Source organism: Penicillium samsonianum (genome assembly GCF_028829775.1).
Source record: "Penicillium samsonianum strain IBT 33392 chromosome Unknown utg000001l_segment0_segment0, whole genome shotgun sequence".
Classification (NCBI taxonomy): domain Eukaryota; kingdom Fungi; phylum Ascomycota; class Eurotiomycetes; order Eurotiales; family Aspergillaceae; genus Penicillium; species Penicillium samsonianum.
The window spans coordinates 780,417-807,584 of NW_026643259.1; the positions used below are offsets into that span (position 1 = coordinate 780,417).

Sequence of the window (27,168 nt, forward strand, 5' to 3'; positions counted from 1 at the left end):
GGAGATATATATAACCAGGGGGTCCAGCAAAGAGGGAAAGAAACCTGGACCGAAAGGTTGAAAGAATGGTCAATGATCTGATCTAGTCTAAGCCCTCGCTAATAATATCTAATACTTCTAAAATTGAGTCTTGTCTTTGGTTTTGTCCTATATAGGTATAGAATCTTTGTGTGTCGTAGTTCAGATCAGCAAGCTTCCGCTTGGCGTTAACTACTTGGGCGAGACAAAAAAGCCACTACGGAGTAATGGATTAATTGTTGCTCAATCCCGCAATTCCATAATCGTATGTTTAAATAGTGCAAAGCAGGCAAATTATATTACGGAGTACTATAGTGATCATTGGTGAACGCCTTAAAACATCATCCTAACATACTAGCTATACAGAGTAGAAAGAATCACTATTAAATGATGTCTAGCTAGAGGTTTTTTAAGATAATTTCAATCATCAAATACGGCCTAGGCAGGCTCCTTGTATTCTTGGAAGCCCTAAATAAATATAAAGTATAGCTTCTGCAAGGTCGCACAGACCTACCTAGGTAGTATACTCGCTCGCATATTCATAAAAAGGGATGTCTCCAACGGCTTAAATGTGACCACAATGCTCTATACCTTTGTAGTTGCTTTCATCTTCTTACCGATCATATTTGCCTCTTCAACTCCGTCTATCCCCGTGTCTTAAAAAACGAAACTAGTCCCGATCAAAAATACATGGCAGACACTATTGTGTCGATCGAATTCTCGTATCATTCTGCAGGTACGTTTATTACTACCGAGCGGAAAGGGCACGGATCACAGTGCAGACCAAGACGATCGCATGGAATAGCCGATACATACTTCAACTGGGCCTTAGCGTTGGGGGCACGGGGTACTCCGGTACATTCCAAGGTTGTATCAGATAGAGAGATAATGGCGAGCTAAGTCTCAGAATGTTGTGGTCCAGACTGCGGATCCAATTAATTAAATAACTCGGTATCTGATGGATATGACGGGTAGGGATCTCCGACGGTTGTGTATCCAGTTTTACCGTTTGATTTGGATAATACATGCATGTCTACTACTAGTCCTGTATACCTGCAATTTGCTCTTTGATGTATCTTATCAATCAGAGAAAGGGAGCATTGCTCTAAATCAGATCGTTACCCCGTATATGACTCCAGACGGTAGGTCTCCCTGAAAATCGTGTATCAATATTCCCCATAAAATGTTAAAATGCAATAATAAACAATGCAATATTAATAATATAGAATATACACCACTTCTATAGTTTCTACCGCATTTGGCCAGCATTTCCCTTTTCGGCCATTGAGCCAAGGCATTCAAATAAGAGTCATGATGTCAATGCCCTACTGTTGTATATAAAATGAGGAATACTTCGAATGTTCAGGGTAAAACAGAATACATATTGGCCCCAATACAACTAAGATATTTCACGGAGTAAAGTACTGTTACTGTTACCGTGAAGAGACTAAACTAGACTCGAGTGGATATTCAACTTCCAGGGGTCAGGCCTGCTTTTTTCTTCTCTCCCTCTCCCCCGTTTCTTCGAGAACTTCTCGAATAATTTTACTTCCAAGGATTCTACCTTGTACGCAAACCTAAAGGACTTACAATTTCAGTCCTTTTTCTGACGTTGAACAAGAAATTTCTTCAGCTCTGCGCCCGGCTGCACTGGGATAATTTCCGAGCCCGCTTTGGTCCCCGTCACTTTTCCTATTCGACTCTTATTTTTTTTCTTCTATTTTTCTATTTTAATTCCTAATTCCTTCGGATTTATCTTCCACTCGAAAAAAAACAAGTCTTGAAGAAAAGGAAAAGCATGCCTCGTTCATGAAAACTTCAGTCTTGCGCCGAGAATGCGACCGAACCCACAACCCATCTTCAGAGTCATAGGGGACACCAATCGATATACTTGAGGAAAGAGATATGGACATGATGGCACTGGGGTTCTCAGCCGCAACCGCCTCTGGCGTCGACCTACACTCCAACCTGAGCTCGACACTGACCGCAACCTCCTCCTCGTCCCTGAGTTCACTCACGGACTACTCAACATACCCTCTAATGCGCCAGGGTGACCGCACCTACTTTCGCGACCCGGAGAACGTCTACCCTCTGCCCTGCGACCTGCCCGAGATCCACCGCCAAAGCCTGCGCACGTTGATGCTGCTGCGCGTCCTCGGCGGCCCATTTTGCAACCCCCACTTAGCCAATCGGCCGCCCAAACGCATCCTGGAGATCGCATGCGGGTCCGGGCTGTGGTCTGGTCTGTGCCACGAATACTTCGCCCGCAGGGGCCATCCCGATGTGGCTTTTGCCGGGATAGATGTTATCTCCATCGCGCCGGATCTGCGCAAGCAGGGAATGAACTGGCAATTCAAACGTCACGATCTACGCCGACCCCGCCTGCCCTTCCCGGACGACTATTTTGATTTCGTGTTCATTAAAGATGCCGGCATGTGTCCTTCCAGTCCGGCGCAATCTGCATCGGGCTTGAGTGAGCCCCTGCGCGTGCTGAAGTCCGGGGGGATCCTGGAGGTGTGGGATTCGGATTGGAGCTTCCGCTCGCTTCTGCCTAATCCGGCTCCGGCGCGAAAAACAACCTCGAAAGAACAGGAGATCGCCGACGCAACGGCTACTTATACATTCTCCTCTGCCACGCCATTCACACGAGCGCAGAACAAGTTCGTGGTTGATTATAACTCCTGGGTGGAGAAGTCGTTCGACCGTCTCAAGTTGACAGCGCTCCCGTGCGCGACTATCGGTCTATCCTTCAACTCCGAAGTGGACTTGTTGGAAAATGTCGACAGTCGCCGCGTCGCAATCCCACTAGGTGACTTGCGCTGGGAGCGAGACAGCCAAGGCAAGGATTCCAAGAACCGTCCACGAAAGGCCCTGACTCCAGAGCAGATCTCCATCCGGCGCACGGCTCTCCTCACCACAATCCAGATGATTGAAGGGCTGGAGCCGATATTGATGGAGTCTAGCGGAAAGGGCCGTGACGAATGGGACCGATGGTGGGCTGCAATGACAGCCGACCTCTTGCAGAAAGGTGGACTCGCCAGCGGCGAGTGCCTTGAAGTGAGCGCCTGGTGGGGTCAAAAAAAATGAGCCCCTTGAGTCAATTTGGAGTTCCGGTGGGCAAAAGTCAAGTAGTGACCGTTTCTGCACTTTGTATTGGTGATACCCCCAATTTTATTTCTGTATTTCTGGGTTTCTAACATGCATATGATCTGGACATTTCTGGAGAAGAGGTGAGGGCCATGGAAATATTAGGCCTCACTTCCATATCGCTTTTTCAGCGTTCGGTACCGCTTCAAATAGTACCTGGGTTTTGTTATCTTGTTAGTTGCCATCAACGCAAAAGTCTTGTGATGGAGGTCAAAATAGTTCTTGCATGATGCCATGATAATGAGGAGTGAAACTATGCACAGTGTATCTAGCCAGACACTACCCCCATTATGGGTGCAATGTATAGAAGAATGACATGTACGAATGATTCCACTGCGCTTCCAAATGATTGTAATCCAGCATTATAGGTAGTGAAACGAGGATGGTCGGATGCGACAGTGCGATATAGAAGGTAGGGAGGAAAGGGAGGGATGTAGGGACCAGTCTTACAGCGCTTCCACTTCTGCATTAAACAATTAGCAACATACCCTTAACTGCAACCGAGGGATAGAAATCCCAGCAAAAAAGACAGCACTTACCTTTCTTCACAAACTCAGCCCTCGCTATTCCCTTGCGAATCTGCTCATCGTCGGTAATCTGAGTCTGACTTGCAAACGCACGGTGTAGCCGATCCCGGAAATACTGATAGCCCAGAGGATATTCCCGTCCTAAGAACAAAAGCTCTACATCTCGGGTTATTAGTATGTAACAGATGACCGACTTAAGACCGAAAGGAAAAGGAATGCAAATCCCTGCATGACGCGTACAACTTCGTACCTTTGTAGACGTTGATGACCTGCCGGCGCAGCTCGGGATTTACCATTGTTGCTCCATCAAAGAACAAGGATTGTTCTGATAGAGGTTGTTGGTGGTGGAGATGCGGTGCAATGAAGGTAAGCGGCTGAGAAGCTTCCAGGCTTCCGGTGTTATCGGTGACGTGCCTAGCGGAGTTACTGTCCATGATAGTTATGTGGATTTTCTATACTCTATATACTACCTACTTTTGAAGCAATTTGGATATTTGTTTCTCATGTCTATATCCACTTACGAGACTAAAAACGAATTACAAAATATGCATAAAATAATATCAATACAGTCAAACCCCCTATATTCACGCGGGGTTCTAGCCGACCTGACCTCGGATACTGGCCCAAGCTTCGGGTTATCGGTTATCGGCGGAGAGCTGTCCAGGTGCTGGATCCAACATTGGAACTGTCTCTCCACAACTACGGAATATGCTCCCTCAATCGGCTTTTCGAGCGCAGCTGTCTGCCTCAATCTCTCTGTACTCAAATGGCACCCGTCGTCTCTTCTCTGCAACTTCCGCGGCAACCTTCAATGGCCAAAATCCCCCCGATTCGACCCCGATCAATCCACGATGGCTCACAATGACCAAGCGAAGGGTTGGGAAGTGTATGATGTTTGGGATGAACCCAGCTCAGATTGACGAGGGGGGAAAGATTCTACAGCAATTGGCCAAGGAATGGCGGGAACTGATTGCTGGTAGTGAGGGATTCCTCACGGATAAGAAACGGCGCAGTCTGTTTCGCCATAATGTGGTCTGGGGAGAACAGGTATGAGCTTGTGCTATATTGCTTTGTCTGCGTTGTGGATAAAAGTCATTAATTCTAAGTCTGCTTGTGGTGGATTAGGATATTATGGTGAGAACATTCGTGCCCCCTACCTGTTGCGCTTACTGCATGGACTATCTTGGATCTTTGGGCCAAAGTTAACTTGGATAATAGGGTATGCTCCGTCCCTTTACTTTGAATCTGCTCCGAGCCAATTTATAGATCATCCCGTACTAATTAGTCCAAGGTCACGTCAACAACGTTACCTATGTTCGATACGCCGAAACAGCTCGAGTGAACTGGACGCGCAATATCGGCAATTATATCGATACCGCACATAAGAAAGAATGGATAAACATGCTTGGTAGTACGGGAATCGGGCTCATCCTGAAGAGTATCAAGGTGGACTACAAATTTGTACTGTATCCCAGAGACCCAAGCCCCACACCGCTAGGACAGCAACTAAGTAGACCTGTTTACTCACTATCACGCAGCCCATGGAATCTCCAGACAAAATTACTGTCTATCAAAGGTTAATCCCAGACCCATCTCGGCATCTTTCAGCCCAATCGGCATTCCGACTCGAAGTCATGATCTTGTCTGAAGCCCACCAACGACCTGCTGCTCGTTGCTTCGAGGATATCGTGATCTATGATTACAAGAAGAACCGCAAGACTGTCAATGTCCCGCCCTTTGTCATGGAGCAGTTTGAGACCATGTGGAAGCAGCAGGAGCAGGAGAAGAAGAACTGGAGGCAGCAGATTGTTGAGATAGAAAATCGGGTCCGGAATCTTGAGCTTGAAAGCTGGGATCGGGCCGATGCTGTGGAGGACAACGGGTCTGCGTCACAGTGATTACAATGGGGCAGAAATGTTGAAGAGTAGATCATATGGGGCTGCGGAGGACCATGTTTCCATGTCATTTTTGGGGGCACTTGATTGACAGCCGCAGTTCTCTGCGCTTTGTACATACGCATTCCAAGTCTCAAGAATGCCTAAATAATGGAACCTCGGGCGAGGAGGGGAACATGGTCATATTATTAATAGTAGCAGTGGCAATGACCGACATCACATTTCAACGTTGATTATAGGCCAAATTGGCTTGGGACTTAACCCAGGTGTAATTAGTACAGGAATGGCACCCGCGGGCTTGGAAGTGTCACATTATGTATGCACTATGTAGTTAGCTGGGTCTAACCCGTGATCAACAGCAGCCCTAACTCATGATTCAACTGCTCTCTTGGTTGCTCCCCGGGTCTCTAACTCTAAATTTACCTGTTGTTTTAGGGACCTGCAGGCATCAGCTGGGTGGGTGTATTATTAACGTTCTTCATATCGCCGAGGAACCACCTTAACCTACGGCGCAGTCTATGACATATATAACATGAGGGTCGCATCCCTACAAATGAAAGCAAGACAGTAAACACCTCTCAGCTCCACTGTCAAACAACTCAAAGCTTCAACCTCTTTGCAATCTCAATCCCCTCCGCAATGGATCCCACCCGGGCATCAATCGCATACCCTTCACACTCCAACTTTTGCAACTCAGCCGAAAGCCGCGACACTGGAAGTGTGAAACAATCAATAAACTCATTATCCTCGAGATCAGGCTTTGGATTCTGGTTTTCCGGAAGAGACATGTCAACCTGAACGTAAACCATGTTGAAATTAGCATTGCAGAACCCGGGATCTGGGTAAATATCTCAAGTCAGCTAATATTCAGCAGTAAGACGAACAATAGGCCCACCAACCATTGTACATGATACCAGTAGTTTTATCAGCAACGCCGATGTACCCAGTCTCTTCTTTCAGCTCTCGGACTGCAGTTTGCTCAATTGTCTCCCCTGCGTCGATCAACCCTGCGGGGAGTTCTATGACAACTTGGTCGATTGGAGGCCGGTATTGCTTCTCTAAAAGAATCTCAGAGCCATTCATATTATTCAGAAAAGCGACGATGTTGACTCCATCGACTGGGGAGTCTGTAGGTCTTGTCTACGATTTGATTAGGTCGTTACAATTGCATATATATATTTAATTTCGGAATTCATACCTGGCGCTCAGCGGACTCCCAGTCTCTCTTGACTCCATTGGGATCAATGTAGTTTGTTTTGACTAGTCTTTTCCATTTGGCTTCTTGGGAAGTCTAAAGGCCATAAGTAGCTGAGAGTATGTCAGGCTAGGAACACATACCAAGGGCTCTCGTGAGAGAAACGTGGACTTGAGTTTTGTCATTTTATGTATTGACCCCTCGGCATTTCAGAATGGGAATTGAACTGCGAGTAACTCTGACCTGAGTACTAGGTCCTAGGAATTGTCCCGGTTGATTGCAATCCAAGGTGGGTAGCCCTGGAGGTGCCCGCGGGGGGGACATTAGATGACTAATGCAGTACTGGCCCCAGGGCCTGCCCAGGTGCCAAGCAGCAAAGGTGCCGCCCAGTTTGACAGCCTTGGGAGTGCTATATGGCACTAATATTTTTTAACCTAACTACCGTGCCATATCACTTTTACCTATTTCGAATTGGGACTTCGAATCATCTTCGCCCCCGCACACTCCCTTGGCAGCATCGTGCTCTTGGGAGACACTGCCTATGAGACGGCACCACTGTTCTACATGTATGACAGTGATATAACTAATCGCACATCTGTTCTCGGTCCGCAAGATTTCTTCACTTATAGACGAAAATGGAGTCAAGCCTTGCGTCGCTGCCTGTGACAATCATGCCTGCGGAATCTCGGCGCTAGCGCTGCTTCGGAATGTCAAAAGGTTTATCCTGGATGTGCTCCGGGGGCCGATGTTGACCTCTTTCTGTTAGGGAAGATCATCTTGGAGGGAAGAATACAAGATACTTTGAAGGCAACGGTAGGCAATATCGTGCCCAGAAGAGTCACTTTAAGATATATTGGAGTTTATACTGGGTCCAGTCGTATTGGAGACTTTGGTGACGACGGGTCTACGACATCTACATGTATGTAGCTAGGTAAGTAACTACATAGGGTTCAGGCCCCGGGTGTAGTAGTAATTTGATGATCGCACCGGCCAAGATCAGCCAAAGAAATCTTAGTTCAATTTAAGGTTAACATTATGCGGGGGATGGAATGTGAGCCTCAGGTCACTTTTCCCGTCGAAGTGTGTAATTTTCATTTATTGTGTAGAATACTATATATCCCTTGTTCATTCCTTGGGGAGTTTACGCACGGCTTTCTTTTCATAACAATTCTACAGTCAGTACTGGATGAAAAAGAGATATGCAATGCAGATATCCCGTTACAGACACCCTAAGCGGAATTTGAGTATATGGGCCATATCTTTCTGATACATTTCTGCTTTGAGATATACTATATAGGCAGTATCCATGTGCATACTCGTGGAGAATACATTATTTGCGCTAGGGTTCCTGGTGGTTCAGGATATTTCAATTGGTATACACACTAACTACATACGGCCGAAGTAAACTCTAAAAATATTTGCCTCGACGAACCCCAAAAGATTAGATTGATCAATTGATTGGACTATGAAAGGCCCGCAGCGGACATTCGTCGGAGTGAATGCATTAAGCTCTTTATAGAGACCGAGAAAGCTCCATAAGGTTAACTAAAGTTTTATATCAATTATTACACCCGGAGACCCTGCCGTACTAGGAGGTGAGAGCCGGAACCAGTAGGAAAAGCGAAAGGATCGACCTTTAAAACCCGAAGTTTATCGGACCCAAGCAAAATCCGGTTCTAAAAGGGACTAGGCAGACACGCTAGTGCAAGTTGTTGCAATTTTCCAGAATGATGGACCTTATTTTCTGAACTTTAGACTGGAAAACTGGAAATTTGGAAGTGTAAAGTGCTAAAGAAGTGATCAAGAAGGGTGTTCGATATAGGTGCTACAATGGTAGGGCTCACCGCATGCATAAAAATAACTTAAGCCATCACCAAGCCGGCCGTCGGGCCGATCTTTACTAAGTTTGTGGCTGATCTACGAAACCCTCCAGGGCTGCCAAGGCCCGGGTATCGTATAGGAGGGGGGAGGATCGGAATTGGCAAGGCTGTACGGAGTAATTGAATATATCTTCTTCTCAAGGATATCCTCTTTATAATGTAAATAGATATTTAGTTTGCACGGTCAATCTTGATATGTCCTCAAACATCACCTTTTTGAAGATGTATGGGCCCATACTCGTACTCGTACAACAGATCTGTGCGAAGCCCTTCAGGAAGATGCACGAGATAGCCGAGCATGTGATGATCCTAGCAAGAATGTGGACAACCCTGTTGATACACACGTTTGATACATACAAGCTTCAGTTCCCCATACTTACTTCCATGATGCTCTCCATGCTCGGGATTGCGTGTTCATGCCTGCAGGCGCATCTGTCTGCAAGCAAGTCTCCAAAGAGTAATAACCACATCATGATCTAAGGATTCGTAACACATATCATAAATCCGGCGCAAGGATAACCCCGCAGCAGACGGGTCCAAAAAACGGTCGATCGTCAATCCAGTTAGTCGATTTGACAGCAAATAGGGACCGAAGATCTGAACAGGCTTCCACATTGATCTTTACATCGTAGGTTGTACTCTGTGGCCACTAGCTTATCAGCACTACGGAGTAGTCAACCCCATTTTGAAGAAAGTCCGCATAGTGCCGAGGCAACGGAAACCAGCCGGTATCGTAAAATTGTCTGGATAAAGCGAAGACACCCTTAGGATTGGCCGATGTGTAGGTATCCGCGTTGCAGGACTTGGCAACTGCAGCCGTTGTAGCTCCTAGGGGGCGTGACCTGTCAATAAGCCCTAGAGTATCGTAAGATACGGAGGTGTTCAGAGAAAGAAAGCTTGGCAGTGGATTGACCGTGCTGAATGGGATTTTCCATGCAGAAACTCCAGATCGACAAAGAAGCCAAGGGAATATATTACCAGGAGCTCTTTAATTTGAATTTGCAATCTGCCATCCAAGTACACAGTACCAAAGTGAAATAGTGGCGGATAGTATTGAAGCCAAGTACCGCCTACCCGAAAGGCGCCAGTGATCGACATAGAATGACAATACCAATACCAATTCTGTTTCTTTCGACTTCATACAATTCCACCTGGGCACTTTTTCCCCTTCACGCTTCCACGTAGAGCGTCGTCTCTTGCCTTTCTCTCTTTTTTCTCTTTTTCCTTATACATCTACTTCCTTTTCTTTCCTATCTTCATTACAATACGAACCACTCTACACCATTTCCTTCCCCCACCATATTCAATTTTAGTCCGTTTTCGCCTTTTTCCTGGTCCCAGTCCTTGGCTTCATCCCGCCAAGCTGACTCGGACCTGGGTTTCGGGCTCCCTCGTCCATGACACGCTCCGCTGCATCTAGGAAGAACCAGAGCAATCGGCAGGAGAATGGCCTTGTCGGTCCCGGCAAGAAAGTAACCAAGCAAAAGTCAAGCGGCCATCTCAACGGCAACTCGGGCAACGGCTCTGCTACCGGTCCGGGCGCGTCCGCTCAATTCGATTTATCCTCCGTACGGTCTACTAGCGACACGGCCGTGGCATCTCCGACATTTTCCGGCAAAGGAGGGGATAGCACGAAGGCAGATGGCAATGTGCGTGGGATGTTGAATGGACATAGCAAGGCCGGAGAAATGGCATCCGCGCAGGAAAACGGCGACGTCGCCCAGAATGGTGGCATAACAGGTCATGCCTCTCGCAATGGAAACTCGAAACGATCCGGATCCAATGCCTCGATTAACCCGCTTCAGCTCGCATCCACTATCCTCAAATCGTGCCCCATGTACGACACCATCGCCATCTTGATTTTTCTGCTACAGCTCCCACCGATGGTCTTGACTCTGGTTCAGTTCTTGTTCGCCTCCTTGACTTTCATGCCCCCGAGTGGCGCCGCGGCCGGTTCTTTGTCGTCGAACTTCGATATTTTTCAGGGTCCGGCTGGGACGCCATCTCTGGGGACAATGATTGCGATGGATGGGTTTTGCATACTTCTCTGGGGCCTCTTTATGTGGACCTGGGCGCAAAACTTTGCCATCGATCTCGCTCATGTCCAGGTTGCTATCACCTTGGGTGGCGGGGGTTCCGGAAAGAACGGCGGGGTCAATGCTCTCTGTGTCGGAATTGTTCTGCTTCTTCATCTTGTTCGCAGTAAAGGAATTCAGGACTTTGTCTTGGGTCATCTTGTCTCTGCTAAACTGCTCAGTCCCGATCTTCTCTCCCAATATTCGCACTTGCTACCCGCCGAGTTCCGACGCTCTGAAGCACAAACGTCTCCGAGCTGGCTCCGAAGTCTTCTTGCGGTGCACATTCTCGCACAAGCCGGAACAGCCATGGCACGACGCTCGATGGCCAAGAATCGATCACCGACACCCTTACGGACCGGCAAGCGGGGAGATACGGAGGCTTCTGCGGGGTCACAGGGACAAGCCGATTCTGCTCTAGAATCTGCTGCCAGCGTTTCGTCTTCTTTCGTGGGACCTGACGGTCAGTTGAAAGACGGAAAGGATCGTTTCACTTCAGCCAAGAAACGCAGACGACAAGCCAATCAAGTTCGGAGCCGACAGCCGTTCTGGGCTGCGCTTGCAAGTACAAAGGTCACGGTAATGAGGGAATATGAACATTCGCGGGCTGTTTCTAAGACAGCCCGCAATCTCACAATGACGGAGGAGGATCTGCAGGGTGTTTCTCTCGACGACGGGTTAATATGGATTACGGATGTGGATAGCTCTTCGATCAAATTCGCCGCGGGTGAATTTACCGATGACCCCGCTGTGTCAGGTTCCTTTGAAGCCGGCCGTTTGGGAGCAGACATGGAACCGTTCTATGTCTGCGTCAATGGTGCGCTCTGGGCTACCGCTTCGATATGCAGGGTTTCAGATGCTAAGGGGCCGAGCGTTGTCCAATGGCGGGGCGAGATCGCTGGACTTGCTCCCAACTGCGCCTACACATGTGCATTTGTACGAAGCGATACCGACGAGGAAATCTGTGTCATGAGTGTCAAGACGCCCACAACGACTGACACAGAGCAAGGTAAGTTCACGCTAAATTACAAAATTCCTTTTTTCAATAAGCTCATTGCTTGAATAGTGATTTCCGCGGTATCGACACCACCACAGCCGACCTACCGTCCATCATCCCCCACAACAACGCTCAAGAACTCTATCAGCAATGCGGAATCCAAGTTGAATGAAAAGCGGAACCGTTTGAAAAAGACGAAGAACGACCACAAAGCTGTTATCTCGAAAATCCGGAAAGAACTCGAGAACTTTAATACTCGCCTCCACAGCGGAAGTGATGAGAATCGCCAAAAGCAGCGTTCGCTTCAACTGGAACGAAACATCCGGCAAACCGAAGAAGCTACTGCGGTGCTAGAGGTACAACTCGACACCATGGAAAGTGTTCCCGAGGAGGAGATGGAAGAATGGGCGGCACACAAAGCGGATTTCGAACGTGAGGTGGAACTTTTCAATTCGACCAAGGAAGAGGTTACTGCTGCTCGGACGGCTGCGGCTCAGCAGGTGGCGGCACTGGAGTTGGAATTGACTCAGGCTGTCCAAAAGCGAGAGCGTCTCCAGGGTCGCCGCACCCGGGTGAACGAGCAGTATGAGCGTATCATCTCGGCCAATGCACAAGGGTTGAATGAGAGAGAACGCCGGGCTGCCGAACAATTTGCCAGGGAGCAGGACCAGTCAAAGATGGAGACCAATTTCCATGAACAATTTGGGAGCATCAGCCAATCTGTACAGGATTTCCAGCTGCGCACGAGTCAACTCTGGCAGCAGGCATCTGCAATTGAGCAATCCATTCAGCAACAACAGCAGCAGATGCTCCTCGAGTCTGGTCCTCTTACCCCCGAAGGCAACTTGCCCGGCACCAACCCTCTACCTGAAACCAGTGGTCCGTCGTTCAACGCATCTACGATCTCCGCACCTAGCGCTCGATCTCTGTTGGGGGGTCTCAGCTTTCCTCCTGCGAGGTCTAGTCCACTACAGATTTCGTCTTCTCCAGTCCATGAAATGCCGTCAAATCCAACTAGCCCATCGCAAGACCTTCCTTTCCTCCCACAGTTTCCAACCTCTCCCATCGGCAACGCGGGCTCATACTTCGGGTCAGACATCAACCACCGAGACCGTTCGTTCTCCAACCGCTCCACTCGCAGCAGCCAATACGGCTCTGACTTCTTGGACACGAACCGCTTGCCACCTCTTCAGCTTGACCTAGCCGAATTGCTTGGTGAGACCAAGCCTCGGCCTGGGTCCGATGGAAGTGGGTTCTTGCATCAAGGTGGCCGTCCGGTTTTGAGCCCTTTCCAGCGAGCAGTAAGTCGAGGTAGTGGCACTGGTAGTGGTAGTGGTGGCAGTGGCAGTGGGACTGGCAGTCCGCGCTCGTCGCGAGACTAGTTCTCCCGGTGTTTGCTTCCGTGGTCTCATGCCTAGCTGCGCTGTCAAACCGATGCTCGATCTCAATTCCATGCTTGTCTTCCGAGAAGTGGCCTCAAGTTTTGTGCGTCCGTGCTTTTGGTTCTGTCCAGTTGGATTCCCGCCTTGTGCTAGTCAATATCTTTCTCGTCGGCCTACACTCTGATGACTCCTGGTTTCTTGGGTCATTGTGGTAGTGGCACGCATCTCGGATGAGTTAACACCTATATGGAGGATTCGATCGAAGTGAGATACATGGCAGCTCTGTTCCTAACACCGAAAACCAAAAGTGTTCCATACTCGGTTCTTGTATACTCTCTCTCACAAAAAGCGTAGACGCATCAATATCATGAAAGCATTTCTCATCTTGCATTTCTCATCTTCATCTCTCCATACCTACTGTAGGATCATGTAAATGATAGGCTGTTGAAATTGGCTGTGATACCATATGTCTAATTAAAAGTCTATATACAGCCCAAACGCCGTATTCCCAAGTATATATACAGTGCTTCTCCGGAAGGCATAGGCGATGAAGCATTCTTCATCTATGGCTCAGATGAAACTAGACATGCCAGACAACTGTGCCAGCTTAAAGTTCACCTCCCATCTTCCAAAATTTAGTATTTGCATACGTTAGACAAAGCCGCTCAGGTGAATGTTCATCCAAGACCTTGCCATCCGGTCCCTGCACCGAAACAGCCCCAGAGCCCTCGATCGCCCGAACAACAGTACCCAGCACAATCGAGTGATCATGCACATCAATCTTCTGCGGATGTAGGGTACATTCGAAAACGAAAGGAAATTCAACACCATCATTCGCAGCTGCTGCTTCGGCCCTCCGCTTAAGAATAGGAAGCGGTCTTTGAGGACGCCCCTCCTCGTTCTCAGTAGGCAAAGCCGCGAACTCAAACTCCCCATGTCCTCTCAACATAGTAGCGAGGGTGACATTCCCCCTCGAGAAATCCCTGGCCAGAGTAGCAGTCGCCGGACCCGGTGCAAGCAAATGAACCAGAAACCGGCGCGAAGCAAGCAAAGCATTCAAGGTCTCCGATGGGCGGCGTACGTTGAACGAGATCACAGGGTGTGGGGTGAGAGTGACGGTGCTAAAGGAGGAGACGGTCATGCCGCGGAAGGAGGTTGTGTTTTCTGGACCGGAGGGATCGGTTGCTGTTATGATTGCGACGGGGTAGGGGACTCGACGCATGAGGAGGCGGACTTGGTCGGATATAGATGTCGAGAGTGTTGGCGGTTGCGGTACGTTGTCTGCATGGGATGGGGTATTGACCTTCCCTGTGCAGTCATTTTCTTTTAAGGGGGCTGTGGCATTGCTGATATATCGTCGTTGATCGTATCGTGATCGGTATTGGTTATATGGTACAGGCGGAGAGTTTCGGAGGGAGAGAGATGTTCCCAGGAACAAGGGTGTATAGTTCTTAATGCATAATAGTTCTAACGGTTCCCGTTAGTACACTTGAAAGAGGCACTTGGAAATACATCATGGCAACCTACCTCCGAGTCCTGTCCGAGCAGTCCCATGCACGACTGGAAAGGCGAGCTTCATCCCGCCGGCCTGAAATTGACGGAGCTTTGTGAGGCACTCAGGGGATCACGCAGGGCACAAAATCACAAATATCTAGACTCTGCCAATTCATGTCTAAATCTCCAGTAAAAGAGAGAGACTCACAGAAACATGGGGCAGTATGAAGTCATGCGAAACTCCGAAGTTATGAAAATCCCGAAAAGAACAGACCCGCTTACATAACCCGCGATAATTTCTCTGCTATAGCATCAACTTCACAACCTCCGCAACATCCCCGATAGCATTGCGGCCCCGTCAACCTCCGCCCACCCCTCCAATCCCCATTATTATTTACATCGGCATTGCCGAAACAACCCACCCAACATGTCAATGCACACCTCCCTCCGCCGCACCGCGGCCACAATCACCAACTCAACAACCACCATCCTCCCTACAAGACTCCCCACGCAATCGAGCGGCACAACCTTCGTCTGCTCGCAATGCCGACACGCAACTCTCCTCCGCCGCCCCAAGCGCCCCTACACCTTCACACAGCTCATCACCCTCTCGGACGGCAGCACCTTCACGCACCGCACGACCTCGCCGGCCCCGATCTACCGCAGCACGCGCGACACGCGCAACTCCCTCCTCTGGAACCCGTCCAGCAGTAAGCTGATGAACGTCGAGGAAGACGAGGCCGGTCGTCTCGCGGCTTTCCGTGCTAGATTCGGTCGCAGCTTTGATGCCAGTGCGCCTGCTGCTGCAGAAGAGGCGGCTAAGGACCCTGTTGCTGCTAAGCAGGCTGAGAAGGAGGCTCAGGCTCAGGCTAAGGAGGAGCAGGAAGAGGAGGATAACTTGCTTGATTTGATTAGTGCTTTCGGACAGAATGAGGCGCCGCCCCCGCCTGAGAAGAAGGCTCCCAAGTTCGGTGGAAAGAAATAGAGGGCTTTGGATTTCCCGGATTGAATCAGGTTGTTCTGGTTTGAGCCGCCGCTTGGATGGGAGTTGGGATCTTCTTTTGCTTTTTTTGTTTCCTTTCTTTTGTGTTTTTGATCTTGTACAATATACATATGTCTGGTATGAGCCTGCTGTATTATACCAAGAATTCATCTTTTCTCTCATCCATGCTACATATATTTCAGGTCTATGCTGATGCCATGGGAGTTGAAAGCATTTCTTTCTCCAAATCTCCTGAGATCGGTGAGAGTCGATGACCTGCGATACAGCCTGGTCCATGCTGCTCATTGATATTCCGCTGCTTGATAGGAGTGGTCTGCGGCAGGTATCGGTCTAGGGCCAGAGGAAGACATACTTCTATTATTCGGGACAGTATAATTGAGTAGGGTGGATAATGAATTTATTTGCTACAATACGCGAACAGTGGTATTCGGAGTGAAGCGGAAATAGAAGGAAAACACAAAGCTTCTCAGCTTGCTGAGGATCATCATCAGTTGCAGCATAGCATAAACAAACATCGCGAAAGGGCTGTCCCATAATGAATACAAACCGGCGAGGTAAATCGGCGCTAGTTTCGAGGTTGTGAACAAACACCCGGCAGAGGAGGGATATTAGGCGTCATCCTCCGCGGCCAGTAGTCCCGTTTCCGGGCCCGGCTCTGTGGGCTCTGCCGGAGCGGGTGCATCGCTCGCCTCGGGGGGTACATAATACGGAAGTCCTTCCTCGCCAGCGTCTAGACGCAGAAGGAATGTCTCCCAGAGTTCGATCAACTGTAGCTAGGGTTAGCTGGATGAAATAAACCCGCAAGAGTTGGCAAGAACTTACCTCTTTCTGGGCTTCAACTGCACTTTCAAGGAAGGTTTCTACTCCAGACTTGAAGTCCTCTACCTTCTCCTTCTCAAACCGTTGTAGCTCGTTCCGCATAAGCCGGCCCATATCCTCGAAGAGCAGCCGTGTTTGGTGCACTTTGCGCTCTGCATCTGCGACGTCGGCGTTGATTTGGTTCAAGCGGTCTTGCTGAGTCTTTCCCTGGCGGAGTAGCTTGTCTTGGTTATTCTTGCGCTTCTGTAGGTCGGACTCTGCTGCATGCCAGGTGTGGAAGGCCTTTTGCCGCTGCGTGAAAGCCATCTTGACACTTCCAATTAAACGGATATATTCATCGATCGTGATTCCAAGCGTCAGAACATCCTGCTGCGCCTGTCGGTCATAAAGTTCCCGAATGCGCAATTGGAGTTCTGACAAGCCTTCCAGTGGATAGGAGAGGGCGGGAGACAGCTCGACAGCAGATAAGGCATGCAATGAGCTCGAAAAGTCGCCTGCGGCCTCGGCCAGTCCCTTTCGTTGTAGAACCACAGTGTCCATTGATTTCAGTAGAGCCTTCAGCTGGTTCTCCAATGCATCCAAGTAGACTTTTCGGTCGTGGAACCACTATCTACATGTGAGCAGGTGAGACCGACATAACAGAAACGATTCACTTACATCGTCGTGTTCCACAAATTTGGTTCCTCCACCAACGGAAATACCGAAGGAGCTCAGCATTCCCTTGCTTGGGCCAATATCAGGCTCTCGATTTTCCTTATTCTTAACATCAACGGTGAAAGCTTCACTTTCCAGGAAGATTTTCAGATCGCCATCATGTTGAAGAATAGGATGGCCGGCAATTTTGTTAAGCATTCGTTCCAAAGCAGCTCTCCTCGACTCTACGAAGTTAGTATCAAACCGGCCAACTGCTTGCTTCTCGGGCGGAGGCGCAACAACCACTCCCGGGTTACTGCCGTGCAGGGAGTTGTAGAGCCAGAGGAAATCCCGGTATCGACGGCTGACAGTGAACTCGGGATGGCGATAGGCCTTGGATGTTGTCTAGCCATACCAATTGATGTCAGCTTCTTCTTTCCAATCTGTAGGCCTCACGTCCGTGTAGTGCAATTACCTTCGTCGAAACTTGATAAACAATGTGACTGCTTGTCAGGTCTCCCACTTTGTGCGGATCTCCGACATAGATCTGGAAAGTCGGCTTCGCAGCCCGCTCCACACTCATGCTAGGCTGCGTCTGTCTTTTCGGTCCATCCGCTTGCACCGGCGGTTGCACGGGAGGGGGTCCTCGGAAGACCGCGCTCTCCTCTTCCACATTGGCCAAGTCCGCTGCCCCCACTCCACCGGGTGCCTGGGAGGTAGAGGAGAGTGCTCGTACGCCACGTCCGGCGAACGGCTCCTTCTGGGGCGGTGCTGGTGCCTCATCTGTGGGTGTTGGGGTGGCCTCGGCGGGCGCTTCTCCCAATGGACCGAGAGGGTCGACGGAATCATCGACGGATTCGAGTTTAGTGGCTTGTGCGCTGATCTTTCGTGTCCCTCGTGGGCCTCTTCTTCCTGGTACGCGGACAGCGGGCGAGCTGTCTGACGCGGGGGTTTGCGCAGCTGCTGTATGGTAGAGTGCGCTTAGTGAGGGGTCGTGGAAAGAGCGAACAGGACAAATTAAACATACCAGCTGCCTGAGTGCCGGGTTTGGAGGAGCCATCGCTGGGCTTGAACTGTGAAGGCTCATCTGCATCATAAATCAGACCGCGATTCAAAGAGCTGTGGTATCATGACTGCCTACCGCCCCACGGAGAATCTCCAGAGTCGAGATCCATTGTTACCGGTATGAGATCGAAGCGAAAGGAAGGGGATAACAGCGAGAATATGAATCAACGAATTAATATTAATGTTGGTTCAGTCGGAGTTTAGAAGGTGCGGTATGGAGTTGGAGAGGGAGCTGGTTGGAGTGGAGGCCGATCCGCATCCTTAGTCACTCACGGGATCTAGAGTCCTGGAGTCCACCCCATGGTGTTTTCGTCTTGACTTGTTCAACTACTTTGCCATTGGCACTGCTTGCTATTTATTAATGTTCATGACGAGACCAGTCCACTCATTGCAAGCCACTACCCGGTTATCTCTGCCCAGCCCCTGGCTAGCTTGTTCTAAATGTCCCATGTCACAATACGTCACATCATTTCAATTGGAGCTTCTTCATGTCGGGGTAATATATCCACGATTTTCCCAGCTCAAATCACCATCAGCATAAAACAGGTCATTAGAAACTGCGCAGTATCTATTTGACCCACGGGAGGCCCAGCTTGTGCATTTCCACAGCCAGCTGGAAGATGTAATCCAGACTCTCACACTGAGTCTTCGCCTTGGCAGTGTTATCACCCCAGACGTAACTGCAGGAGGAACTGATATTAGTATACACATCAGTATCACCTGAAGTGAGGTTGCTATCACTTACATTCCGTGTCTCCGGACAAGCACCGCGTATGTGTCCGGGTACTTGTTCATGGCTGCCTCCAAACCACTGGTGAGGTCCTCTTCGAAGGCGGTGTTTTCAATAATGGGAATCTTCAAAGTATCGAAGAACCCGAGCATGCCCTTTCCTTTACCGCGGGGAATGCCCTTGATCTGCTCAATGTTGCTGATCTCGAAGCAAGCATCAGGGCCCTTCTCCCGCTCCACCAACAGGGTGATTAGAACCGCCCATTGTGAGTGAGTGTGGATGCAGCAGCCAGCACCATGCTCAAAGGCAGTCAGGAATAGTGGGGTACAGGCGGAGGGGTTGAGCTTGAGGGGCTTGCGGATGTAGTTGCGGTCCGAGGCAGGGTATTTGGGGGTGGGCCATTGGAGCACGAAGATGTTGTGAGGCTGGATCAATTCCTTCTGGACTCCAGACGGGGCGATAAAGATGTGTTCGCCTTGGCGGATCGAGGTCTAATTTTCCATCAGCGGGGCACCGTTGCAATTTTTTTCCCTTGCAAGTATAAGCTTACACCACCTCCGGTGCCAGTAACCCATCCCCAGTTGTAGAATTTGCGACAGAGCTCGGGGATAAGGTTGGCGGGGTGTTCGGGGTCCTCGGACTGGACCAAGTGGTCATTGTTCGTTGCGACGGTTTGGTCTGCGGGGCACATGATGGGCTGCGACAGATTAGTACGGATTAGCGTAGGTTAAGGTAGATAATTCCAAATTTGGGGAGAGGACCTAAGCTTGCAACCAATTTTGTTATTGTCCAGGTGAGATATGAGGGTTTGCACCGGAAGTGCCGAGTAACCAATGGACGTTTGAGCGGGGGGAAAAGAGTAATTGGGGAGATCTGCACGGGACAATTTATATTCAGCACGCCATTTATTATACCTCAACTATACGATACAATAAATTAATAATCTCTAATTGCTAATTGCTAATTGAAATAGCTCTTATATTTAATTAAATAATAACAAAAATAAAACACTTGAGAGATTTAAAATATTTAAAAGTACTACATACAAGAGTAGTCGGCCGCGTATGCGGCACCTGTTAGTATATACATATAACCTTTATGTAGTGTCATTTAAATTATTATTCTTCTTCTATATTAGATATCGAGAATTAAAACCACCATTAAATCAATTAAGCTAGACTTATACTATATATTCGTACCCTTTCTATTAATTTAGCTAGTTTGGGGGTTGAGGAATTTTATGATGGTGCCTGCGAGGTGCCTAAGTACCCTCCATATGGGCAAGTCATATAAAAGGTACCTAATTTCTAGATCTGGCGTTTGGTGATGAGCTTACGTTTGGTGGGGCGCACCTCCAGGACTACACCAGGTATGGTGTTAAGCGCTTGACACGGTTAACTAGGGATTTACAGGATGGATCGAAATCAGTTTCACCATTTCCTCACAGAGATTCTTTCTCAAACCCTCTTTCGAAACACGCTATACATATTACGGTTAATCGGCCCCTGAAACCCTTTCTTGGCAGTATTCCAGTATAGTAGTAAATAACAGCTTAAAATAGCTTCTATATTTGACTCGTAAGGTCTCTGGGGTTTCTAGAACGTTTGATCTAGCAAACAAGCCAAATAAGTGAATGCCTGCTCGTTGGAGACGTGGCAGGAATCCGAATCCCCGTCCTACTAACCACTTACCCTCTAGAGTGACCACTACGAACGAGCGAGTTATATAGCGATAGTACTAGTGGGTCATGTTTCTTTACTTCTTATACTAGGCTTGGCCTTCTACCTAGGGGCCTAGCATCTGCTAAACTGACTAGTCGTGATCATGCTAACGTTAGATCTGCCAGAGCCTTGAAACGAGCACGATGACTGCTAATTCGTATCCTAATGACCGTGGATTTTAGCCGTATAACCTCGACTCTAGAAATCAAGGTTCGTAATACGCCCCCACTCTAGGATACTACGGTCTCACGCCCGCGTCAAGCTGTGGACTTAGCCCTTCCACCAACTATCACTCCGAGAACGATCTGGAAGTCCTGTCACAATAGTAACCGCAAACTCCAATACTGCTGCATATATCCGAATGGCATGGCAGAATTTCAAGTAACGAGCTTCCGGCAAGCTGCATCCAGTATACAATAGAATAGAAAGACACGGTGAATAAGAAAGTCCTTTCATGTGACACAGAAGAGGACGTAGCCTTGACTCCTAGTGCTTACTGCCCGACGACCCTGAAGGGTAAGTAAGAGAAGTTGATAGAAGGAAAGACCCCCGGTAAAGGAAGGGTAAAGTCGGACGACACCTCGATCATGGTGTCAGTATCACTTCCACAGCAGAGTAACTAAAACCCTCAAGATTGACGGGGCCGAGGGTTCCTCGGGCCAATCTTCAAGGCCCATAAGACGCGATACAGCCGCAGCTGCCACGTGCACACCGTAGCTTGTGTCCACACAAGTCCGCCATGGAGTCTCGACAAAAGGCCCAACTAGGCCGAGATTGGCGACTGATTCTGGGGTACTGCAAGGGCGATCTTTGAAAGATCTAGCCAATAATGCCGAGCTCATCCTCGGCATCACGCGTGGTATGGTAATAGAATGCTGAAGGGCTTCCGTGGCCACCTCGCCAGGGGGATTCAGATAATACAGGATCTCGGACATGATTTCGGCACCGGAACAAACAAGCATGTTCCTTTTGACATGCTCACCTTCCTTTTCGGGAAAGAGCGCAAAGCCCCAGAGGACATAGACGTCATGCGACTGGTGAGCAAACACAGGTTGGACAGGGAGACAAAGCCTCAAGCCCCAGTTACTATCCATCATAAGAATGATTGCACCAGCCTGAGATGTGCATTGCGATAAAGACTTAACATATTCAACAAATCCAATGTCCTCGGTTGTAATAGTGAAGGATTCTAACATGGATTCAGATTTGCGTGTGCAGAAAGTATAAGGGTTGCCAAGATCGGCGTATTTGTTCCCAGCTTCTAGCCATAGTGCCCAGTTTGCGTCGAGGTGGTCTCCTGCTTCAATTGAATGGCAAGCTGGCGGGAGATCATTTGTTCCAACTTTAGATCCCGACACAGTCGAGCCCGGTGTACAAATGACGATGTCGCTAGGTCCTATAGCCTTTTTGAAATCAAGTCCGTTCTGAGTAACGGCGAGCCGACTGATTGTACGACGATTTTGGTTGACCGTGCTTTCGATATTCCGTATTTTGGTATCGAACTGAAAATCCACGCCCTGACTCCGGAGAAAGAAATATATAGGAAGATTTATCGACTCGAATTGATAATAGCCTGTGAGATCCAAGCAGCTCAAAATATTTAATCTGTGGAAGCCGGATAAATATTGCCTAACAGCACGCCTGAATTCTGCGGCGCTGTGCCAGGGCTGAAAACCGAATCTGTAAGATTCGCATACCAGTAGTTAAATCGGGAAATCAATGCGTTGGGTCGTGCAATTACTCACTGTGTCGACCATATCGTCCAAAATGTACTCCGAAAGAAGCTTTCTCGGAAAAAAATACGTATCTCCTTTTTTTGCAGGCTTTTCTCCCTTTTCATAAGAAGACGCATTAAATGTATTCTGTGGTTCCACCCAATATTCAGCGACTTCGTGGGCAGGTGTTTGAAACCTCCTTTATTTTGAGCGATAAAACAGGTGGCCCCTGTTCTGTTCATGAGATTTTGTTCCTCCTCTGCTCGGAGGTCATGGAGATAAGAGCGGCCTTCTGTCACTGCGGATGGAATCATATCGAGAAGCTCTGTCAACGCCGATCCAACAGGAGCAGGGAGACACCCTGCAAACTGATCGTATCCTGCATGCGTACTACCTTGATCATGCAATGTTTGCTGCAAGGATAAGTGTTCATCGAGAATGTGCACAGCAGAAGGACGTAAATGAGCCTTCTTTATCAGGTAGACTGCTGATGCTAGAGATGCAGTTCCACTTCCAAGGATCCAGGCCTCAGTTGTTTCTGGTGAACGTCGGTTGTATTGTGCTGAGCTATCCATGGAGAGTGTCTTATGGGCGAGGCAGATTCGATTGTGATGGAAGACTGGTGCGATGTACACATGTTGAACATCAAAAAGCATGAACATCGCGCATACGTCCGCCCAATTATATCAATCAAATTACAAGATGGTGGCGATACGTGACATCCCCGTCAGTCAGCCTTACAGGTCTAAAGACCGTCTCTTCCAGCCACTGTAGCCAACGGTCGGCTTGGGGTAAGACCATGGCTCGCTTCTATTTGCAAGTGTCGTCATCTAGGATAAAAAGAATCAGAAAAGAGCGGACAAGCGACAAATGCAAAAGGTCGAATGTGTTACTCCATGTTGAGTTACTTCATGTTAAGTAGACTAACATGTCTCGATTGATACCAAGATCTCTGAAATAGCCATCTATGTTGTAGGTAGGTGGTCGGAGTCGATGACGTATTCTGTCGGAGTATTACAACATTGAAGTACTTTATGCAACTTTCTCTCACGTGAGACTGACTTTCAAATACGATTCAATATTTAAAACCAAGCTAAGCCTGAGCTGGATTAGCGTGTTTCGGAATATGGTTGGAGAAAGATTCTATGAGAGCAAAGTGGTGAAACTGATTTTGATCCATCCTGTATAGGACATTAAGATGATCGCTCTTTATTGGTGCTCAGTACCTAAGTTATTTACACTATGGCCGACCTCCGCACGCTACTGCCCGAAACATGTAGGCAGCCAATGGGATTTAGACACATGGCCCGAAAGTGAAATAGATTAAGAGACGCTCTTCCCTATCTTAGCGCAGTGAAGTAAAATATTGGTATAAGAGTAGGCTGATGCCTTGTTTGGATGTCCCCGAAATCTTTGAATCGGTTCAGTGTATTGAGGCTATTCGACAACTACCTCTTCATATCAATCCTGACTATTGGATAAATGGCATCAAAGTGAGTACTATTGTTTGAAGGGCCAATCCACCGAAGAAGAGGTAGACGAGGAGGGGACAATATCAACAACCAAGAACAAATGTGGAAGCCCATTCACCGGTATTTACTAAAAATCTCGAAAGTACTATTCATAATGGATTTCACGACATTGCTATCGTGCGGGGAACAGTTGACGACGTTCCGGCAGTCCTCCATCTCCTAGATACCGCAGTCAAATGGCTGGTATCTCGTGACAGAACTGGGCAGTGGGGAACAGGACCATTTTCAGAGTATCCACGACGCATTGAACAACTCAAGGAATTTGCAACAACCGGCCTTGGCCTCTGGCTCGCTATCAAGCTTGCTGACGGCACGCCAATGGACCAAAACCAACCTTCCAATATACTCACCAAAATTGTGAACGGAGAAGCTTCAGGGTCCATCATAGGAGCACTTGCTGTTGGAGAGAGGATGCCTTATGTGACACCTGTCTCTGAACCTGAGCTTTACGTGCGATTATTGGTCACGGATCGACAATGGGCTGGTAACGAGATTGGCAAACACCTTTTGGAACATGCACGTGGTCTCGCCAACGGGGCTGGAGTCTCATTACTACGGGTGGATTGCTATGCAGGTGGTGACGGCAGATTGGTCCAATACTATGAGTCTCAAGGATTTAAGCGATTCGAAAGGTTGAATCTCGAAGGAGGCTGGCCTTGTCAAGTACTTGCTCAGCATTTACATGAGGTGAAGGAAGAATAGAGATATTGATTCTTTTCTTTCCAGCCTGTTTAGTAGGTCCAAAATGGACTGCGACATAAATTAGAAAAAAGAGGTTTGGGGAGGAATATAGCTGTTGTGTAGTTTGGTTCGCTCTGAGTGTTTTAATCCTTGGCATATTGTTATGCTACCCCTCCCAGGCACGATAGAGGCCCCGACAGCAGATTTGGGGGCTATGCTGGTGTCTACAGAAGCATTTAGCGGGTTTCGATGTCCCAGGCAACATTGCAAGTTCATCATAGAAAGCTCCCATGTTTGGAAACCGTCATCGGTCGACATGTCGACAAACAGGCCCTTTCTACTAATAGCTGTATTGGTCAAAATACAACACTGTGCAGAAAGCAGCAACTTAGAGAAGAGGGGAAATAAGATCATGAGTCATCTCACCGTTTTTAGTTTTCTTTTTGCTTGACTTTATGTATGCAGCGCAAATATTTTCCTACAATTCACAACGCGCTCTACTTCTTCACACATCAAGGTTCTCGGCTTTGATCATCCAATACCTCTATATTCAAGCCTATATGACGAAAATGGCCTTTAGCACTCTCTTCTTTTACACCGACCACGTTAATACACCTTTCGAGGAAGACATCAAAGCCTTGGTCGGTCTCCCTTTCGTAATAGCCCCAGTGACGTTTAATAAAAGTAGTTGCTTCCTCCCGCTACGGCTTGTATCTAGAGTCGATTATGGCTATCGTTGGTATTGACCATTCATTTTAAAGAAGCCACGCCTCTCAGAACACTCATATCTCCCAGGAACGAAAAGTGTAATCGTGGAGATGCGGCATGTGGACCTGGAACTACTGTAACCGTGGCTGGGATCTTGTGGTTTAGCTCAAACGCTCACAACATCTTGCAATTAAGGTTGCTCCCAAGGAGCTTATTAATGAGGCTGAACTAACTAGTTAACTTAGCTATCGTGCTTTTGATACGAATACAATGCCCATACCAGTACTCCGTAGCAATTTGTAACTCCCGCCAGAAAGTGGCTACCGCTCATATCATATGTTCATTGGTCAAATACCAAGTCAGTTATCTCAGATCGAAAGTTCAGGATCCAATCGTCCCCTTGTGACTGGGCCTGCACACAGCCCATGCGCTAAAACTGACCTCGGGATGTACATTTAAAGAGGGGAACCCTGTCAGTTGAACCAATGATGAGACGACAACATGATATAACCACATATTCGAGCTAATAAGAGCTACAGATAACTGGGCAAGATCATACGGTAACTTCCCTCAACTCAACAGTATTCTCTACCACATGCCTCTGACTGCTAAGTCCTCGACAGGTTATTTAAGAGAAACAACTTACGCAGAAACGCACACAGACATATGAAGCAGAATACATAGTCAACCTGTGCCTATACTTCAATGCTCTTTCTAGTATTGATCACTATGCTTCTGAATCCGTTCCGACCATGCGAGGGCTCGCCAACCTTCCAAGAGGAATATCGGGGCAGCTACGTACCAAAGGTTATCGAAATAGAACTTGGCCTCCAGGTTGTGGCGCCGGATACTCTATACGTGGCAGCGGCCGGCCGAAACCAGTTATACTTCAACACCCAGCTCGATACTGAGACTGCAAAGCATGTGAAGGAACAAATCGAGAAAGCATCTGTGCCGAAACCGGACGAGTATATCGCTATAGACGAGGTTTTTGCTACGGCAGAAATAAAAAACCATGTGACCGGCGAAACGACATTCGTGTTTGACCCCGCCTATGCTAGGGTGCTGTTTGCAAAGGGAATGAATAGGCACAACCCAGAGCTCAAACTGCCTGAGCCTGAGCCCGCCGGCGATTGGTTGGTGACCTACGACCTGGACAATATACTTATGAAGCGGGCTGATTCCCGCGACGATCTTGGCTGTTACTCCAACTAGGACTGTATACGGCAGTTGGCAACTGTCGGATCTGCGACCACTATAGGGGTAACAACGAGTCCACCGTCCACTATGACCAACCGCCAACTAATGCTATCGGTATATGTCACCCTAAACTTTGCTCGAAGGCTGTCGACACATTAAAGGAAGATGGGGAGACGGAAGCCAGCTACTATGAACGGATGGACAAGTTGCACTGGACGTAAAAGTGCTGTGGCAGGTGCGGAATTGTACACCAATTCCAAGACTGGCAAGATTTGTTAGGGTGCTCTAGGTATTTGGGGTAAGATATTGCAGACGGATGCGCCGACAAGGAATGAGTGCATGAGTGCCTTGATCTGCAGGAATTAGTGCTTCCATCCAAAATGTTGATGGAAAACTGATCGACGTTCTATCTGTCCGCGGCAACGCCTGCTCAACTTCCAAAAAAAAAAAAAAAAAAAAGAATGACATGGCAAACGGAGATCCTAGCCTGGGCTACGGGAGGTAGCATCGGAGCGTCTTGGAAACACAAGGGAAGAAGGAGTATAGCGGTGTGTTCTTCTTTGCTCTTTTTCTGTATGGCAGCCAGACCTCGAGGGTCTTGGGTATATAACCAGAGGTTTCCCCCGAGTTCCCAGGGGAGACAGTCGTGGAGATTTGTTATCACAATTCTACTTCTCCCGAAGGCTCAATCCCGCTCGACTATCATGGTGTTCCATTGATTATTTGATCCTTTCATCAACAGTAGATAGGT

At 48.3% G+C, this 27,168-nt stretch overlaps 11 protein-coding genes across 11 annotated transcripts; 6 read left to right on the plus strand and 5 right to left on the minus strand.

Annotated features, from left to right (window-relative positions):
- Window positions 1-1,923: 1,923 nt before the first annotated feature.
- N7471_000312 (class I SAM-dependent methyltransferase) lies at window positions 1,924-3,105 on the plus strand (the record flags this gene model as incomplete). The annotated part of the gene is made up of 1 exon (XM_057273033.1): window positions 1,924-3,105. One exon carries the CDS (start codon window positions 1,924-1,926, stop codon window positions 3,103-3,105), a length of 1,182 nt encoding a protein of 393 aa, XP_057141212.1.
- A 503-nt stretch (window positions 3,106-3,608) lies between these two features.
- N7471_000313 (electron transfer flavoprotein regulatory factor 1) lies at window positions 3,609-4,126 on the minus strand (the record flags this gene model as incomplete). The annotated part of the gene is made up of 2 exons (XM_057273034.1): window positions 3,609-3,848; window positions 3,943-4,126. The coding sequence occupies 2 exons, from the start codon at window positions 4,124-4,126 to the stop codon at window positions 3,634-3,636; spliced, it is 399 nt and encodes a 132-aa protein (XP_057141213.1). The 3' UTR covers window positions 3,609-3,633.
- Window positions 4,127-4,400: 274 nt separating this feature from the next.
- N7471_000314 (thioesterase family protein) lies at window positions 4,401-5,590 on the plus strand (the record flags this gene model as incomplete). Its single annotated transcript, XM_057273035.1, has 4 exons — window positions 4,401-4,739; window positions 4,911-4,920; window positions 4,984-5,153; window positions 5,231-5,590. The coding sequence occupies 4 exons, from the start codon at window positions 4,401-4,403 to the stop codon at window positions 5,588-5,590; spliced, it is 879 nt and encodes a 292-aa protein (XP_057141214.1).
- Window positions 5,591-6,186: 596 nt separating this feature from the next.
- Window positions 6,187-6,967, minus strand: N7471_000315 (uncharacterized protein; the record flags this gene model as incomplete). The annotated part of the gene is made up of 4 exons (XM_057273036.1): window positions 6,187-6,425; window positions 6,487-6,727; window positions 6,786-6,878; window positions 6,926-6,967. 4 exons carry the CDS (start codon window positions 6,965-6,967, stop codon window positions 6,187-6,189), a joined length of 615 nt encoding a protein of 204 aa, XP_057141215.1.
- A 3,092-nt stretch (window positions 6,968-10,059) lies between these two features.
- Window positions 10,060-13,116, plus strand: N7471_000316 (uncharacterized protein; the record flags this gene model as incomplete). Its single annotated transcript, XM_057273037.1, has 2 exons — window positions 10,060-11,746; window positions 11,804-13,116. 2 exons carry the CDS (start codon window positions 10,060-10,062, stop codon window positions 13,114-13,116), a joined length of 3,000 nt encoding a protein of 999 aa, XP_057141216.1.
- A 607-nt stretch (window positions 13,117-13,723) lies between these two features.
- Window positions 13,724-14,695, minus strand: N7471_000317 (flavin reductase family protein; the record flags this gene model as incomplete). The annotated part of the gene is made up of 2 exons (XM_057273038.1): window positions 13,724-14,583; window positions 14,644-14,695. The coding sequence occupies 2 exons, from the start codon at window positions 14,693-14,695 to the stop codon at window positions 13,724-13,726; spliced, it is 912 nt and encodes a 303-aa protein (XP_057141217.1).
- A 342-nt stretch (window positions 14,696-15,037) lies between these two features.
- Window positions 15,038-15,595, plus strand: N7471_000318 (mitochondrial 54S ribosomal protein bL31m; the record flags this gene model as incomplete). The annotated part of the gene is made up of 1 exon (XM_057273039.1): window positions 15,038-15,595. The coding sequence occupies one exon, from the start codon at window positions 15,038-15,040 to the stop codon at window positions 15,593-15,595; it is 558 nt and encodes a 185-aa protein (XP_057141218.1).
- A 626-nt stretch (window positions 15,596-16,221) lies between these two features.
- N7471_000319 (sorting nexin 1) lies at window positions 16,222-18,240 on the minus strand (the record flags this gene model as incomplete). The annotated part of the gene is made up of 6 exons (XM_057273040.1): window positions 16,222-16,380; window positions 16,436-17,038; window positions 17,090-17,470; window positions 17,541-18,028; window positions 18,093-18,152; window positions 18,207-18,240. The coding sequence occupies 6 exons, from the start codon at window positions 18,238-18,240 to the stop codon at window positions 16,222-16,224; spliced, it is 1,725 nt and encodes a 574-aa protein (XP_057141219.1).
- Window positions 18,241-18,698: 458 nt separating this feature from the next.
- On the minus strand, window positions 18,699-19,551 carry mde1 (methylthioribulose 1-phosphate dehydratase MDE1; the record flags this gene model as incomplete). Its single annotated transcript, XM_057273041.1, has 3 exons — window positions 18,699-18,810; window positions 18,876-19,351; window positions 19,411-19,551. The coding sequence occupies 3 exons, from the start codon at window positions 19,549-19,551 to the stop codon at window positions 18,699-18,701; spliced, it is 729 nt and encodes a 242-aa protein (XP_057141220.1).
- Window positions 19,552-23,676: 4,125 nt separating this feature from the next.
- On the plus strand, window positions 23,677-24,569 carry N7471_000321 (Acyl-CoA N-acyltransferase). Its single transcript, XM_057273042.1, has 2 exons — window positions 23,677-23,789; window positions 23,912-24,569. Exons 1-2 carry the CDS (start codon window positions 23,779-23,781, stop codon window positions 24,528-24,530), a joined length of 630 nt encoding a protein of 209 aa, XP_057141221.1. The 5' UTR covers window positions 23,677-23,778; the 3' UTR covers window positions 24,531-24,569.
- Window positions 24,570-25,946: 1,377 nt separating this feature from the next.
- N7471_000322 (uncharacterized protein) lies at window positions 25,947-26,638 on the plus strand (the record flags this gene model as incomplete). The annotated part of the gene is made up of 2 exons (XM_057273043.1): window positions 25,947-26,418; window positions 26,448-26,638. 2 exons carry the CDS (start codon window positions 25,947-25,949, stop codon window positions 26,636-26,638), a joined length of 663 nt encoding a protein of 220 aa, XP_057141222.1.
- Between the last annotated feature and the right edge of the window lie 530 nt (window positions 26,639-27,168).